This window comes from Styela clava, chromosome 10 (genome assembly GCF_964204865.1).
Source record: "Styela clava chromosome 10, kaStyClav1.hap1.2, whole genome shotgun sequence".
Taxonomy (NCBI): domain Eukaryota; kingdom Metazoa; phylum Chordata; class Ascidiacea; order Stolidobranchia; family Styelidae; genus Styela; species Styela clava.
In genome coordinates this window covers 12,843,130-12,861,322 of record NC_135259.1, presented here as the reverse complement: position 1 = coordinate 12,861,322, position 18,193 = coordinate 12,843,130, and the positions used below count along the sequence as shown (strand labels likewise).

Genomic DNA, 18,193 nt, shown 5'->3' with positions numbered 1-18,193 from the left:
AGCAAAACGTTACTTCTACCTAATGCTATATTGTGATCTGCGGGTGAATTATGAAAAACAGCAAATGAAGATAGAGTGAGATATTGAAAACCGGTGGAATTTGTTGAAAACAATGAAAATAGCCTTTTAACGATTTGTTCTGTCGTTTGTAAGTAATGAAAATCTGAAATTTACCGGTACGTTGTTTGTGGAGAACCACAACAACAACAAGAACAACAATTCAGCAAAACCACCAATAAGTACACTCCATTTCCACAATACATAAATCTATTTTATACTTGCCACAAACAGACATTGCGTTCGAATTCACGATCGCCGACAAAGTTTTCTCGTTTTCTATTCTTTTATCTCTTTCCTAAAAAATAAAAAACAGTTAACGAAGACATCGAACTGATGATACTTAGAACATCTCGCCACTTTTTAACGTTGTAATTATCAGTCGCCATTACTAGAAGATGTGCCTGAAGTTTTACGGTCGAAAAAAACTCGAAAAATCTGTTATACTTGAAACATATATAGTATACTGGTTAACTTTACAGCCTGTGTTTCACTATAGAAAAATAGAAAAACAGACAATATATACTGTATACTATGTACCTGCAACAATAGCTTATTCAGAAGATCAATTTGAGTTTGTTGTTTCTCTATCACTTCAGATATACAACTTCCACCTCCGTTAACAAGGTCGAAACATTCTCGATCAACTTGTGTTTTCCCCGAATTTAGAAACTAGAAAACAAACAAATAATGTGACTTATGAACATGGGATTTACATGGGTGAAAATCAGTTAACACAGATAAAAAAAAACTTGTTCCATATGATGCTGCCGCTGGAAAAACTAAGCATGCCAGTTGCAACATTCACGAACATTCGAGCGCTTTTACACTTTTTGATGTATTAGAAATTGGCATGGCCTAATCAAGGCACGGTCTGATCTGAGTTAAATAAGTAAACAGTTAATTCGAATTTTCGATTATAAGTGCATGTCCCTATAGTTACCAATTCTCCTAAATATTAATAACTGCATAAAAAAAAATATATTCTTTTTCAAATAAGATTTTATTATTGTGCTATTTAATTAAGAACATTTTGCAACATGTGACATACAAGAAGCTTCGAGAAATTCTCACTTACTCCATATTTATTATTAGTATCTTTCTTCGCACATTCATGATCTGTTGAACTTTTCGTCGACGAGGTGTCGTCTGCTTCGTCACTATTATCAACTTCTTTTTCGCATCGATCGGGCACATCTAACGCCAGAAAATTATTTATAAATTTGTTAAAGATGGAAAGTTGAGATAACCTTAAAGTCAGTTGGGTTCTGCTCCAAGTAAAATGACCGCAATGGCCAAGAGGTTAAAGCATTAAATTTAGCTGAGCTGATATCACAAGCAGTTGTGATGGGCATAAAAAAATTCGAATAAAATACTATTCACCTTTTAAATCTCGCATGCAATAATTCAAAACAGATGCTGCGATTTTGTTGAAATGTTCATCGTCTTGTACAGTGTTCATTAGATGGACTATCGTCGACGCAGCGTTGTACTCTATCAGCTTTCGCTGGGCTGCTTCTAAAATGGTACAAACAACTAGTTAATAAAGTTATTCCCATTCTATATTATATTGTGAGGACATGATAAATAAGAATTCCGCCGTGTGTTGCATGGAGCATGTTGGACATTATTTCGCCGTCTTGTATATTACGGCCAGCACACGAGACATTATCGTGTTGGATTGCTATTCTTCATATGATTTCTTATATTTTGGCCGATTAAATATCGTTAGTCATTAGTATTCAATTTATTCTAATACAAGGCCTTGTTCGAACCCGTGAATATGATTAAGTAAAATAAGAAGTTGATTGATTAATAATGAGATGAAAATATGAAAAACACAACCAAATATATGTTTATTTAATATCGTTGTTGGAATAAGATAGACCCCTTTACAGAATAAAATATGTGGAATTGTGACGCAAAACTTTGAACTCGATTACTGTTATAGTATACAATTCGGCGGTTCCCAAACTTCTTGTTCGTGCGGCTCCAAATTGTCTGGGGAAAAAACTTAGGGCGCACTCACACGAAACAAAATTGCTGTCTTTAAAACTCAATTTTGTGTTCGTTAATAGGCCATTCCAGGCAAAAGTTGAATTTCATCAAATTTTTTAAAAGTTTAGTAAAAGTAATTATTTTGAATTCTTTTATATCAAAAGACATTGAAAATTCATGGACTGCATTATTTATTTCACCGAAAAAGTTGAAATTTCACCCCGGTTTTTGATTGTTTTATAAAAAATGTCCTGAAATGTAGAAGTTTTGGTATAATTGACATATTTCGTGATGATTCGTGACACAAAGTGTTTGATTGTGTGATACAGTTATTTCATATGAAATAGACGCACTGGATTTAAGTTTATAAAGTTTAAATGATTGTAGTGCTGTAGGGCATTTCTTCACCCATATAAAGATTTATTACCAGAATTTTAAAAGATGATAGAGGCCGCTGTTCCTAAGTGGAAAAATGTCTTGTAATGTCACGTTCTGTAGTGTCACATACCATTAGCACATTATTGGCCTAGATTTACAGTGTTACATTAAGTAACTTGAGCAACACATAGGGGGGTCCTTCAGCTACTGCACCAGAAAATATTATGGGCTCCTGCTGAACCATCGCAAAAAGTTACAGCACAACTCAATGTAACGTTAATCCATGGTGCATTTGCCGTCCTGTAGTGTCACGCTATATTTTACTATATTTTTTATATCCACTCGTGTGTAACTTTTGTGCAATTTTTTCCATATTCAATAAAGCAATTGATTGGAAAATGAAACAAAACATGTAGCTGAAAATGTAAAAATATATTGCATCTAACAACATGCAAAATTTCTGGAATTGTCCTGTAGTGTCACTTGGAATAGCCATAATGTGTACTTAAAGCATTTTGAAGTTTGTAAAATGTAGGCTTAAGGATTAAAGGCAAAAGGTGACACTTCTTCCTCATCTCTGCCTGATTTTCCTTTGAAATACTAAAAAATCACTCATATTCGATAAACTCGGTTCCGAATATAAATAAACTGCAGCTCGCGAAATCGTAACAATAGGGGCAGACACTACGCAACAAAATGTAAACGACATAAAAAGGTAAAATGAATTTATCGATTCATATAAACAGCATTATGTTTAACACAATTCTATTAATTTTCAGGGCGCTCTTAGCAAATCGCCGCAGCGCACCCTTTGGGAAACGCTGATATACATGCCTTCAGAAAACATAGAGTCAATAATACAACATCATAGAAAAATTAGGAGTAATTAGGTACACAAAACTCCGACCAGTTATATAATGGTATGCCCAACTTGTGTCATTGTTAAAGTAAGATCACCATATTTATTATTTATATCACGGCATCAAATCTGGGTAAAATCATTAATACAGCGATAAAAGTATTATCGATTTGAGTCCTATCAAACCTGAATTTTCCGCACAATTTTTTAAGATCATCAATAGAAGACTCCGATGACGAGATGTCAAATGTATATTATCAGAATCTACTATACGGAGTAATATTTCAATTCCTCCCAATTTTCCGAGTCTTTCGCAGTATTCCTCTGAAAGAAAATGAAATTTACTTAACGGTATTATTGTAAATACATAGCGTGTCGTATGCAGGGATGGCCATTTCCGAATACTAAACTATTCCGAATACATTCTAAAATAATGTTTTCGAATCTGGAATTCCGAATACATTCTAAAATCGAAAATAACACATTTTTGTTTTAGTTGATTAAAACCCAGTAAATTAGGAAATAAGCTTCAATAGAAATATCAGAATAAAGCCACAAACCAACAGTATATGTACACAAAGTTTATAGCTATCGATAAAAAATAATAGCAACTTGTGACACAGTCAGTTCATTAAAATTATTCATTTGTACAAATGACCATATGAAAAGATAGCCAAGAAGTTGACTGACGCTTTTTATCAGTGGTACCATGATATTACGATAATAGTCAAGTCTATTGACAAAAATACTACATGTATTCAGATAATTGTGTATATTTTCTGAGAGTAATAAAATTTATTTGTAATACAGGCAACAACAATCAAAAATCCATTATGCCTTTAAAAATTCTAATATTTAAGCCTAGAGTATTCTAATACCTACCAGTATATTTGTATATTAATTTTTGTGAAACATTGTTATTATGTGTAACATATTGCTGTGTTTGGAATTAGAAATAAATTAGTAGAGAATAGATGACCACCACTGCCAGCCGCGCAGCCAGGATTTTCGAAATCGGAAATTTCCATTGCCGCCTGTAACGCGCTCGTTAAAAGAGCCGTCTGTTCAGCGTATAATGATCATCCTGTTACGTAAAATATTCAATCCATGACAACTACGAGATTCTAAAATATCTTTATATATTAATTTAATGTGTCCAACGTAATAGTAAAAACAATACTATTCGGTCCACGGCGATCTGTGACCTAAAATTACGAGATAAACTGCCTGATGTATTTAATTTTAATACGTGTTTTTGCAATCTTGCCAACTCGTTATCGCCGTAAGAAAAATCTTAAATAATTATATAAAATCCTGTTAAGTGTAGAGTATAATTCATTTCATACAATGAATATACATATAAAGTTTAGCAGTAAATTAAAAATTCATATTCATCGCCTCGATTATGCCACCTGTTAAAAGAGTCGACTTTTACAACAAATAATATAACAACGAATATATATTTTTCTGTTGTGCAAAGTGATGAATTCGTGACCGACACGGGCATATTTAAAATGTCTTGCTTTATTAATTTAATTGTCTTCAATTTAACCTGCGGTTGCGTCGACAAAATAAAATCCTCACCAGTCTTATTATATACCACTGCAATCCGCGGTCATAAAAATAAAAACGCGAGGTGAACTGCCCGATTAAATATTGTTTTGATCCGTATTTTGCGAATTCGGCATATATTTAGATATACTTGTTAACAGTGACTTCGCTCGATCGAAATGCTGCCATATTTTTAGATAAAACCGTTCGAAAAATCCATAAATATGCTGTAATATCTCAGAGTAAAATTTATTTCATCACAATAAAATTGATTGAATATACTTTAGATTAATTATATTATATACATCCTCACAACCCGGGAAAAAGTCGCGTTTCAAACCTTGTATCGTGTTAACACGAAAATATTCGACGGCAATTTGAGGTAATGGATAATCAGGCAAATCCCGCCCTCAATTAGTGACGATATGTTTCTAAACGCCGACCAAACATAATGTGTGCCAGAGGCCCACGAAATTTTGCAATTTTCACTGCCTAGAAAATCGTTTTTTAAATTTTTGCGGGCTTCAATAAAACTTATATTGTTTACGGTTTTATTTTCAGTATTTTAAATTGCCGCTTTTCAATCAAAAAGTTGCGTTGTCTTTAGAAACTCGCCGCCGATGAACGTTTTTACCAGATTCACAATTCCGTGCGCCTACAAAAATAAAATAAATGTTATCGTTATCGTGGAACAAATTTGTAGAAAATTTTCGTTTTAAAGAAAATAACACAATCGTAAAGGCGTTTACGGGCCTAAATAACACGTTACGCTGATGAGTGATGAAAACAATCACGCGCAAGTTTCTATCGAGAATGTTTTCATTCAACGGAAACGTCTTGAAAGCGGCGTGGAAAATGTGTGACGTCACACAAATATCCGATATTCTTATGAACGTGAATTCCGATATTCGAATGACGAGATATTCGAATACATTCGAATACTTAATTCGAATTGGCCAACCTTGGTCGTATGTCAATAAATAAGTGAATTTCGAATAATATATAACGAAGATATCCTTATATAGACTCTATGAAGCCAATGGCCGCTTACAAATATACTATTCGGGTATAGAACACTTGACGCCAGCTGATTTGGCGGCGGCCGAAAAAGTCTTAATGGACAAAATTACAATACAGTATACCAGTTAAAAATCTATGTTATTTCTATTACAAATAATACTGTATTTATGATTGTGAGAAATAAAAAATTCCTTTTTATATTTTATGAACCTGTTTCAAGGAAAGTTTAAAAAATTGTTAAGGCGGCGACTAGCAAGAGGCAGCGCAAAACGAGGCACTAAAAGTCCCATTCCGCTCCTATCTTTGCCATTTTAGTTAAGAACTCGGAAACCAGGAACATGAAAAATATTACGAGTTAAATAGAATAGAGGATCAGCGAATGTGAATTATATGATAAACATCTCTTTCGAAAAACAAAAAAATACCAACTTGAATCTTCCAGAAAATTATTCAAACATATAACTATTTCTCCCGAAACTTTATCTAGTTTTTCATTCGAACACGATTGTATAGCGAGGACAAGAACTTCAAGAGCGCGACATGAGAATGACTTTTCCTTGCAACGTTCTGAAAGTACAAGCATAACTTGTAAGTTGCGGAAATGAAATAACGACATATAAACTTAAAAAAAGTACACAATTTAAACAAAATTGCATGGCGATAATAGAAAATGATTCCCAACTTCAGCTTGTTTCAATCCTCACACTTTATGATTCCGGTTCCAACTCCAATGCCAAGGTCCGACAAGTTTGAAATTATGACTCCGACTCTGACTCAATGGCTCCATTTCAAATCCGCCAGAGGTTTATATATTAATACAGCAATATGTGAGTCATAAGTCCGCATGTTGCAGAGAAAATAAATTAACATCAACACCAACATACGGATTGAAAAGAATTTTGCTCCCAACTCCGGATCAAGGAAAAATTTGACTCCGCCTACGGGTTGTGAAAATTTTCGACTCCGGCTGCAGGACTAGACTTCGAAAGACGCATGCAAGCCTTCTTCGATAGACTATTAGTAAAGCTGGGTAAAATTAAAATTTTTCAGCAGGAAGTTTTGATTTATTTTCATTTCTCCCGCGGAAACACGTCAATCTCCGACTGCTGACGCACCAGATTGAATAATAATGAACTATACGGCCATCTTCAGTTGATGCTTCGCTACACTATATTTAAAAGAGAACAAAATGCCAGTGGTGTAATTCAAATTTCTTACGATTGTTTTCCACAACTGCGGCAAAAAATTGACATGCATGGAGTACGATCTCCTCATCTCCCTTTGCTTCGTGGATTATTGTGATTATATGTGGTATGTATTCGATACATGACATCTGATTTGTTTCTGTAAATATTATGGTTATGAGAATTTACCACCGTAATTTAAACCCGTTTCACACGGAAAAAATTAAAGTGACATGAACAGCACAATTTTAACATCGGGTATTATACAGTGCCTCATGAAATTACGCACAATAAAGAAACCTCTTTGAAGGTGAAGCAAAATGCTTCTCTACGGTCAATCACAACCTATTACTGAGTCAGCTGTATATTTGCTTAAATCTTGAAAATTGTCAAATATGACTGACCAATTACATGAAACAGCATCAAAGATCCCAGTCGATATAAAAAAGCGTGGAAATGACATTCAAAGATTCGTACTATCTAGACAACTCTTTATCCTATTTCTTCTTGAAACCATCCATTGCTCTTTACATTTGTCATATTTCACAAAAATTGGACTGTAATTTATGAGGTGGGACACGTTTTACAATATGCGGCGCGTGGAAAACTGGAATATTATTTGCGACCGCAGAAGACATTTGCGTTGAACATGGCTGCCGTAAACCATGACATTCTGCTAATGTTTTGCCGTGAGAAAGTAATCGTCTGCGTTTATCATGTTAAAAATATCGGGTGGTACTCAAAAAAATTATATCAATAAAAACGATGATTTTTTTATGCCACAATCATTTTCCCGCGTGTGATGGTTTCTAAAGAACTAAGGTCTATTTCCGACTCTTCTAATCTTAGAATAGGATTTATATATTTAACCCGGGGGAGTGGGATTCCTTTGAGACTGCTTAAATATATGGCGAACCACGGCCTCTGGTCAGGTTACCTGTCAATGTCGGGCATGGGATTAGCTAAGGAGGTATTTGTTTCAGATATATAGACTTGATGGTGGAGGAAGCCGTAACCGAACAGCGATGACGTGAACCAATCTACGGCACGTGGAGTCCAACAATCCCCTCTCACATATTTATTCCCATGAAGCAGCGAAACCAGGCAGGGTAATCAGGAGTCGAGCGTATTCCTAACGCTTAGCACGAGGCGCCACATCGCAGGCACATTTAAATCGTATTTTTCTAGATGTTTCAAAGTAACTATAGTATTTTCACAAACGACACTCACTGTTTTGAGGCGACCCCACACAAAGTCGTAAGGCTTTGGCTGACAACATCCATACTTCACGCTGGCAATTCTGTTTCAGCAACTTCCCACAAGTAATTAGTTGCACACCCGTACTGTAAGCAAAAAACAAAAAAAATTTCGAAGTCATTTAAGTTGGAAAAAGTTGGAAAAGATCGTCGCTGCTCGATATCCAATAATAGTTGTTTCGTGCCTCTCTTCACCCTAAAACGCCAGACGATTCATTTTATGTAAAGTGTGGTTTTTTTTCCAGTTTGAATGAAAAATAAACTAGTGGTGTATTCTTGAATATTTTATGAAACATACTTACACAAATATACTGAGCAAAGTTTGCAAACATCCAGAACTTTTTATCAGATTTTGTCCAAATTCTGGTTAGAAAATAAATTTAGTTATGATTATTTAAAACATATATGTCGGTATTCAAATCTATTCAAAACTTACCGTTTCCGGTAACGAGAGGTATCAAAAAATATATAGCGAACAACCGTGTACGATCTGGGATATCTGATTCCTCCAATATTGATCTAATGCTGCCGAAAACTCCCTTTGTTGATAGTGCATGTTTCACATGGACTAAAATGATAAATATTACCGAAGTTCATATATATATCACCAAACACTTAAGGATTAAATCTTTCGTTTCTTCCAACAAAGTATAAGAGAGTGCAACATTTAACCATTCCAGGAGACTTTCATTTTTTAAACCCAGTGTCGCAGCACCTAAAAGAAACTGTCTGACCCGGTGAGCAAACCCCGCTCGCCACCAATCTGCTCCGAAATTTTCAAATAACAATTCAAACCTCACTGCCTCTATTCACCGATGGAAGGATAGTTGTTTTACAATACATGATGATATGGTTATGATGGTCAACTGTAAGGGTATGAAGGCAATTATTACTATACCCTTATTTTCCGTTCTGGCCAATTCATATCATTTGACAGATTTTTTCTTATAAAGCCAGTCATTGGAAATGTCTGTCATTGATAATGTGCAGCGTTAACTTTATAATTCAGAATTCTCCGATATTTGTCACGATGTTGAGTAATTTGGTAATTATGGTTTACATTTGCAAAAAAAAGATGGTGGGTGGTGATTATGAGTGTTCTGTAACAATCAAATTAAACAGCCTCACCGTTACTTTCTGATACGCAAGCTAAAGTATACAAGCATGACTGACAAACTTCTGGGCATTTCGTTGTACCACACAGTTTCCACATTATATTCAGTCCACCGCATTGCATGATGAGTTCAGAAACTGCAATAAAAACATCGAAATGACTCGTGGCGAATTAAGTTCGTTTAATATGGTATTGAAGCTTAAGATATCAACCGAGAAATTGAATTGCAACTATTAACTTGTACGAAATATTCGTCAATGAGTTAAAATCTTAAAATTGTTGAATCAAATTTGAAGCGGGTATATTTCACGAATACTGGCAAAGGTAGCTAGCCTAACGGTACTGGTAATAGCCTACATACTTTTAACAACTAGATTTTAAAATTGATATTCAAGCTGAATAAGAATTGAAGAACTGAACTTTTCCAGGATTTTCGTAACTGCAGTTATTTTACATTTACAGCGTAATTCCAAATATGAGTGTAGATTTTCTAAAAGGTTAGCCGCAAGCAACTTACAACTCACCTTCTTTCGAGCACATGCTTGATAAAGCTTGTAAGCTGGTAATTTGGGCTTGTTCGGAACCTGATGCAGAAACATCCTGCTTTAAAAAATCAAGTAAAATCTTGATATCAGTTAGGGAAGTCCCAGATTCATTCATTTCTGCGCAATCAACAACAGCACGGGAGTGACGAAGCCAACGACATGATAGTCTACTGACCGCCGTCTGCTAGTTGCCAGCAGAAGACAACGAATCGGGACTTATCTGATTAGAAAAGAGAATGTCGGATATAATTCCAAAAAATATGAAAAGTATTGAAAAAAATAAATTGCATTTAAACAATTTGTCGATTTATTTACTTTAGTCTTTTATAATATTACCTTGTTTTTACTCAGCGAGCCATAAAATTTACGTTATCGTCATAACAACAGACTCGCTTCAGTGATTGACGGCTTGAGTGGTCATTTCGTTCGTTTTCGCCTAATTTTTGATATTTCTGTTATAATTCTTGAAATTTAAACATGACGGAAGCAGCTGAAACGAAAAAAGAAGAAGCTCATGACTACAGAAGACTACATAGTTACCCTCTAATTAGGGTGAGTCAATTTAAACATATTTTAGCTTGGTGCACTACCTGTACCGTAGTAGTAATAACAACCCCCTTTTGCCTTTTACTTTATAACTTTATTCCAGCACACTGATATGCCTGAAGAAATGAGAGTAGAAGCAATGGAATTATGTGTAACAGCATGTGAAAAATTTGCCGCCAACAACGAGGTAACTTACCCAAATTTACTACACACGAGTAGATAGGGACTTCTCATTTCCCTCTTACAGTTTTATTTTCAATGGCTATAACCCTTGTTTTCCGCTTTTGGCCATGGCTGTATTTTTCACGGTTTACTAGCTTTGTACAGAACACTATATTGTGTGGTATTATAAACACATGTGTCTATGTGAACTCCACAACCTGTAGGATATACTCGTTTCGAATTATGTGGAATAAAAAACAGGGTTGAATTGACTTTGCAAATCCTTATCAATTTAAATAATCTGCATACTATAAAAACTGCGTCTTTTAGCAACCAACTCTCAAATTAGCAATATGTCAAAGATGAAAAAAAAAACGCTTTGTCTATCAAATTTGTTTTCATTCACATGTTGGATTTCTTGAATGTCAAAATCGCGTGGGAAAATTTTTTGTACTGTTGGTTTGAAGCATATCCGTTTATTAAGTTTCACCAACTAATCTTGTTCTTTTCTTTCAAGAATGCAGCCAAAATGATTAAAGAAAGTATGGACAAGAAGTTTGGATCATCATGGCACGCAATTGTCGGGGAAGGTTATGGTTTTGAAATCACTCATGAAATGAAGAACATTTTATATATGTTTTTTGCTGGTAGTACAGCAATCACTGTTTGGAAATGTTCATGATTGCTAGCATAAAATAATAATTTGCTGCAGTCAAGAATTTTTATAAATTTGTTGTCCTGTTCGTTGTAAATACATAGATTTATATCTTGTACTCTTGAAAATATTCATTACAAGATTGTATATTAGTTATGGTAGGCCAGGTAACAGTTAGATTATAAAATTTGTGGTAGATATGAAGAATATAAAAAACTTTTTCCATGATTAGCATTTGTTTCGTTAGATTATAGTCTGAAAAAAAAACAGATTCTCACGAAATCCTCCATACATGCTCACTATTTTGTGGAACAAGGTTCACTATTCTCCCCTTTAATACTGTCTTATGGCAACAACATAGGTACTCTTCTAGGTAAAACTTTGTCAAAGATCAAAAATCTCCCATGTTTAAGGTTTATCAAGAGTGGTTCAATCGGAATGATCAAAATAACTTATGTAATCCAGGTTCCACAGATCCATTTTAGCTTATGTACTTTCACTTCCCCAAACAAATCTCCAAATACTATCACATGATCAAAAAAGTCCATAGAGTAAGAACTAATAGCTTTAGGACTATTATCAAGGAATGTTTAAAATTATGCAGCGAATCAATTAGATCAGCTGGAAATTCCACAATTTCACACATCAAATAGCAACATAAATGAAAGAGCTGCCAACCAAACTTCATTAAGGCTTATTAAAGAAAAGCACAAGGATGATATGTACACGAAAAGCCTTTTATTTCTTGCGAATTGGGTAAAAACAATACATGTATTTAAAAGTGTGGACACCAAATAGTGGGTGAACAGGGGACTACAACCTACAGCAACATGCAGGAGTGAACCTGAAGCATGCGGGAAATAAATAAAACAGCAGTCGCAATGGGAATTACTTTATAACAGAAGAATAAAAACGACGAAGAATGAATATTAGAAAAGATGCTTGCTCTGGGGGAGCACACTCGCGAGTCTATACTTCCAGACTTTTTCATTAAGCTGTCACCAAAGAGATAATATATTCAACGGGACAAAGGAACTGGACCACCAGGCATCATCATCATTCCACCGCCATTTTGTCCACCACCGAGAGACATGCCGTAGGACTGGGCAGCCCTCGGATTCACTGGCCCAGAACTGTAGCCATTCTGAAATTTAAAATTGGATCAGAATTTTGCAAGTTTCGAAATAGTTCAAATTTACATTATGAAATTGTACCAACCTGGCTTCGTCCACCGTAACCACCTTTGTTACCATATCCCCCACCTCTACCTCCACCTCCACGGCCACCACCTCTGCAAAAAATTTTAAAAAATGATTAAATTAAAAATGTCTAGCTAAATACTTGTAAATGCAAAACAAGTAAAGATCACACACCTTCCGCCACTTCGATCTCCATATCTGCCGTAACCTAGAAAACGATGGTATCAATATTATTAACAGTCGTCCATATTTTATTATGGCCAAAATGAACTCATTACTCACTTTTTCCACCTTTGCCAAATCTTCGCCATTGTTCAGCTAATTCAACCAATTTAGGATGGACTTGCTGCTTCGCTTCACGCAGAATATTGACCAACTCAGAGGCCTGTTTGGAATTGTCCTGTAAAATTAAACGATAAAATTTAGGAAAATCGCTACAGATGAGTGAAACTACATAACCAAGGCCTATAATTTTATTTCACAATACTCACATAAGTAAAGAAAGTGTAAGCCGTTCCAGTTTGATCAGCTCTCGCTGTTCTTCCAATTCTATGAACGTAATCTTCACATTGAGAAGGGAAGTCGAAGTTTATGACAAACTTGACATCGGACACATCTGGTTAAGGCAGAACAAACGAGTTAATCAATTTACATTCGTTTACAGCAATGCAGAGTGACAGTTGTAGACATCCACATAAAGGACAAACAAAAATAATAATGAAAAAAAAATCAGACAAAACCATTACCGGCCCTTCCATAAAAGAGACAGGATGTTCCATCGGCAGGTACCAGCATGACTTGATCGTAAAGAATATTTGGGAGGCAACGCCGCATTTTTATGTCACGAGGCCACACCGGCATTTCTTGCCGCGTTAACCTCCTATTGGCGCTTGGCAGGCATGACAATCATGACTCGTTCCAATTTCATAGACTGTCATAAGCCATATTCATGTGGGATCAGATTGAAGGTTGAGAAGGTATTTGGTAATAATTTAATCGTCATGTAATTTTTAGCTCCAGTGACACCACCACCATTTTGATTTAAAAAAATATGGTGATGATTACTGGGTTAAAACTCAAATAGCTCGGGTAAGGATTAGAATGAGTAATTGAGGGCAAACAAGCGTTGAAGAAAAAGCCTCCCGTTGATACTCCACTCTTTGGCCATGCCAATATTCCTGCCGCAGACACATCAAATCAAATTGCTGTATGGAAGAGAAAAGAATAACAGTTAATAAATGTGACAATTCAATTCATTAGCCGGTACACATTCAAATAGTATTCATCCATCCATAAATCAATGTTGTACAAACCCAATCCACGCGAGGCAACATCTGTAGCGACAAGAATTGGTGATTTTCCTGTACGGAATTCTAAAAGAGAATAAAATATGTTTATGACTATGTTTCAACAGTCAACACATTATGACATTTTATTCCGCTGCCAAAGTAAACCTACCATTCAAGACCCAGTCACGCTCTGGTTGTGATTTGTCTCCGTGTATACACATTGTTGGCCAACCATCACGGCGCATTCTTCTTGTCAATTCATCACATCTTTTCTTCGTTTCGGTAAAAATGATGGTTTTGTTTTCAGATTCGGCCATGATTTCCTCAAGCAGTCTCATCAACCTAAAAATTTATTTTCATTACTAACTGCATAGGTTTGAAAAAGTGCATTTAATTTATACTAGAAATCAACAATTCAAACTGGTACTGACTTTATTTCAAAATGCTTGTCATTGAATGTGAGACAAATACTTTGGTACACATATGACATCATCGACAGCACATTATTCGAATGTTATCACACAACTCAGAAATCCAAGTTATCCATTGGATTATGAATTAAAATTTGTTACATCTTGGTCACAAAGAATTTATTCACTAAAATTAAATTCGACAGCGTTTATATTATCCAAAAAAAAGAATCTGTAATTTCACTAGAACCTATTGCTTATTACAATGCCTATTGAGCACTAGTAGTTATTACTAAAAAATACAGTATTTGAAAGAGCCATACTTGTCTTCCTTTTCATACGATTGACACACGTCCACGATTTGGAGGATATTATGATTAGCTGCAAGATTAAGTGATCCAACCTAGGAAAAAGGAAATTGATGTTATATAACGTTACTAATTCTTTTCAAACAGATTTAAATCTGCTTTTACGAACCTGTACATGAACATATTCAGTCAAGTAATCTTCAGCCATCTTTCTGACTTCTTTCGGCCATGTAGCACTCCACATAAGAGTTTGTCTGTCAGGCTGAAAAATGTTTTTGTCAAGAGTTATAAAAACTGATAAAAGAACTCGCAAAAAAGAACAGATAGAAATACTCACTCTAATCTGTTCTATAATTTTCCTAATTTGTGGTTCAAAACCCATGTCCAACATACGATCAGCTTCATCCAATACTAGATATGTACATCTTCGTAGATTTGTTTTGTGTGACTCCAGAAAGTCAATAAGACGACCGGGTGTAGCAATCACAATCTCACAGCCTAAAAAGAAAATGGTGCTTAAAAATAATAATAACAAATGAAATTTAATATAAAATGTGTAAAAGAAATAAAATACAGAAATAGCAACTCTTACCTCTTTCGAGGTCTCGTATTTGAGGTCCTTTTGAAGCACCACCGTAAACGCAAGTATTTTTGATGTGAGACGTCTTCCCGAATTCATTAGCAACAACTTGGACTTGCTGTGCAAGCTCTCTCGTTGGGCAAAGAACAAGTGCCTTCGAATAAAAGAATACAGAATATACAACTAAGACGAGAGATGAGCAGGTATATACATGGTTGAGATAAAATGCATTATTCATGACTTACAATTGGTCCATCTCCTCTTTCCAAATAAGGTTGTGCATTTATGTGAATGATGGCTGGCAATATGAACTGAAACAAAATGAAAAAAATGAATCAATGAAGCTCCCACACTTGGCACCTCACAATAAAGTATATCAACGTACAGCTAAAGTTTTTCCTGAACCAGTCTGAGCGATGCCGACCAAATCTGTTCCACTTAATGCATGAGGCCAGCCGATTGACTGAATTGAAGTTGGTCTCTCAAAACCTGCTTGCATTATCATGGTGTTGATGTAGTCTGTATTAAAAGAAAAATTAAGTTAGAAATTACATAAAGTTTTACAAATTAATGTAAATATTTTTTACCATACCTGGAAAACCAGCTTCTTGAAAATGAAATATTGGATGCTTTACATTTTCACCCACAACAGTGACTCCTTTTTCGTTATAAAATCTATCAATCTCGACCTGTAATGAAGGAAGTATTATAAGACAATGTCAGATAAAAATGATGAATCATGAAATATTACAATATTATAAGCAAAGACCATATATGAACGAACCTGACTTCGATTTGAAACCGATGGTGATTCAGTATAAAAATGTTTTTGGAATGGTTTTAACTTCTCCATCTCCCATCTTGGTTTTTTCAAATTTTGTCCGGGGGCATCATATTTGGAACCACCATTCTGATTACCATATCCACTGCTACCGTAACGATCACGTGAACCATATCCACCACCACCGCCGCCACCACCTCTTCCGCGGCCACCTCCTCCATATCCTCCGCCACCATAGCCTCCTCCTCTTCCACCATATCCACCTCTGAAATGAGAGAAAATAATATAAATTAAACATCGTCCGACATCAAAGCTCTGCGTGCCACAGGCTTTGTGTGATAAAAGTAAAGAATTACATAGAATTTGTAACAATAATTACATTGAACAGTGATGTAATTTTTGAATGGGGATCATTATGCCACGTCCACTAGTTCTCCGGGTACGAAACTACTATAAGATGAGACCCCACATTCAGACATTTTTATCCTTCCAGTCTTTCAAGCCAATGCATGCAATGACAGAAACACTGCTCTCCAATTTACAATACAATGGTCTGATATAATGGTATAAACCTCAACTTACTGACTTAGAAGTCTACGACAGTATGACTACTGTTACCTGGAATAATCCTAATTTTGTAATTCAAGTTACATTGCGCTGTTGCGTATTGTAAATTTACAGATATGTTAGCTATGGTTATGTATTAAAAGTAATAGGAAAAAATATACTCACCCACTACGTCCATCTCTTCCTCCGTATCCTGGCATGATGATAAATAATATAAATTAAAAAGATTCTCGAACTGAAGTTAACGATTCAAACGTTGAATTATATAAATATATGCGGTGAAAAGCGAAACAGTCCGTCCAGCGAGTCAAAAGAGAAGGAAGTGGCTTTGTGTATGACGCAAGTCATGAGAATTACTTGATTACGTAGTTTACGTCATTATATTCATCCGCTGTTCATCGTACTATTTTTCTGTATTTGTGCTCTTACAACCAGTAGTCAGCATCAGGTATGAAATATAGCGATGCAATATAACACATAAGTGACATAATATAACACATTTATATAAATTATCATAAAATTTATGAGCTCAAACAATTGAAATAAATATTGCGCAAGAATATACTTTAGAATTTTAAATGGTAAATAAGCACATGTCCCGACTTACGAGGCGGAATACAGTACAGTATTTTTATATTTGTTCATTTTGTATTTTTTGAGTAATTTTCTCGAGGAGCTGGCCGTATCTAACGTTAAATCAATTTTTATTTATCTTAAAATTATACATCCACTCAACGAGATCCACTAGATCAGATAGAACTAGCCGAGCAACTAGTATTAATTCCATTTTTTTATATCTTTGCGAGGGTGACCTTGTTGCATAAGCCACATTTTTTTCAGCTTTACGTCGTATATGTTTATACATATTCTGTTTATTTTTTTGTTCGTGCTAAAAGCTCATTTGTATTCATTTACGCTTCAGAATATTTATATAAATATAACCTCTCTTTATGTTAATGTTTCGGGGAGGCCGTGGTTAGTTCCGATTTATTTGGAAAGTTAATTATTTAAACAGCGTGTGATTTTTGAATCCGGGCCTTTTGGGCATATTGGTTAGGATAAGGTGGTGGGGCTACTCTCTCATTGACTTCCCAAAATTACCATCCCGAAACATTATGACGGCGTGTAGGCTATGTGCGTTCCCCTGGTCAAGTTCAACGTTGCTTTTGAGAGTGTTTTGAAAAGTTGACAATTACAAACTGGCTCACATATACCGATCTATCATTTTTGTCCAAACCAATAAATCACGTGACGCTTATAGGTAGGCTACTAATCCAAATTTTTTGTCAGCCGGTTCCTTCAGGAAAGTCATGTTTTTTCCGCCGGTTCTGTTATAAACAGAGCATTGACAGTAACCAGTAGCCTAGTGCTAACCGGTTCGATGATCTAACAAAATTCCGTGAGACGGTCATATAGAACCGGCTTAATCTCACCACTGTGTAGGCTATATGTAAATAATCATTAACTTGTTGCGACCCTGTGGGTGGTCGCGAGACGCGCAACGAAAGGATCGCAGAGATCTTTTCCAGGTGATACACAGCAGCGTTTTGAGCCTTGTGCGATGTCAAGTTAGCGACGACTTTGACATTGTAAAATAATTTGTATTGTAAATTGATTTTGTTTGAGGCGTCGATCAACTGATATATTGCAGAAACAGCAGAAAATTGCCAATCGAGTTAATTGTGCTTGTACATGATTCAGCATGCAGGGGGAAGTGTGGATGGTTGGGACACT

General features: G+C 35.4%; 3 protein-coding genes across 3 annotated transcripts; 1 reads left to right on the top strand and 2 right to left on the bottom strand.

Moving 5' to 3' along the window:
- Window positions 1–80: 80 nt before the first annotated feature.
- On the bottom strand, window positions 81–10,227 carry LOC120337558 (telomere repeats-binding bouquet formation protein 1-like). Its single transcript, XM_039405385.2, has 12 exons — window positions 9,942–10,227; window positions 9,432–9,554; window positions 8,740–8,871; window positions 8,606–8,666; window positions 8,278–8,390; window positions 7,082–7,207; window positions 6,293–6,430; window positions 3,479–3,616; window positions 1,441–1,575; window positions 1,136–1,254; window positions 598–729; window positions 81–355 (listed from the first exon to the last, which is right to left on the bottom strand). Exons 1-12 carry the CDS (start codon window positions 10,075–10,077, stop codon window positions 221–223), a joined length of 1,488 nt encoding a protein of 495 aa, XP_039261319.2. The 5' UTR covers window positions 10,078–10,227; the 3' UTR covers window positions 81–220.
- Window positions 10,228–10,331: 104 nt separating this feature from the next.
- Window positions 10,332–11,443, top strand: LOC120337560 (dynein axonemal light chain 4-like). Its single transcript, XM_039405387.2, has 3 exons — window positions 10,332–10,514; window positions 10,612–10,695; window positions 11,188–11,443. The coding sequence occupies exons 1-3, from the start codon at window positions 10,440–10,442 to the stop codon at window positions 11,350–11,352; spliced, it is 324 nt and encodes a 107-aa protein (XP_039261321.1). The 5' UTR covers window positions 10,332–10,439; the 3' UTR covers window positions 11,353–11,443.
- Window positions 11,444–12,041: 598 nt separating this feature from the next.
- On the bottom strand, window positions 12,042–16,784 carry LOC120337559 (uncharacterized). Its single transcript, XM_039405386.2, has 16 exons — window positions 16,625–16,784; window positions 15,896–16,157; window positions 15,704–15,800; window positions 15,497–15,630; window positions 15,357–15,422; window positions 15,124–15,265; window positions 14,869–15,029; window positions 14,701–14,793; window positions 14,547–14,626; window positions 13,983–14,155; window positions 13,838–13,897; window positions 13,016–13,140; window positions 12,807–12,924; window positions 12,699–12,732; window positions 12,544–12,616; window positions 12,042–12,469 (listed from the first exon to the last, which is right to left on the bottom strand). Exons 1-16 carry the CDS (start codon window positions 16,657–16,659, stop codon window positions 12,344–12,346), a joined length of 1,779 nt encoding a protein of 592 aa, XP_039261320.2. The 5' UTR covers window positions 16,660–16,784; the 3' UTR covers window positions 12,042–12,343.
- Window positions 16,785–18,193: the final 1,409 nt, after the last annotated feature.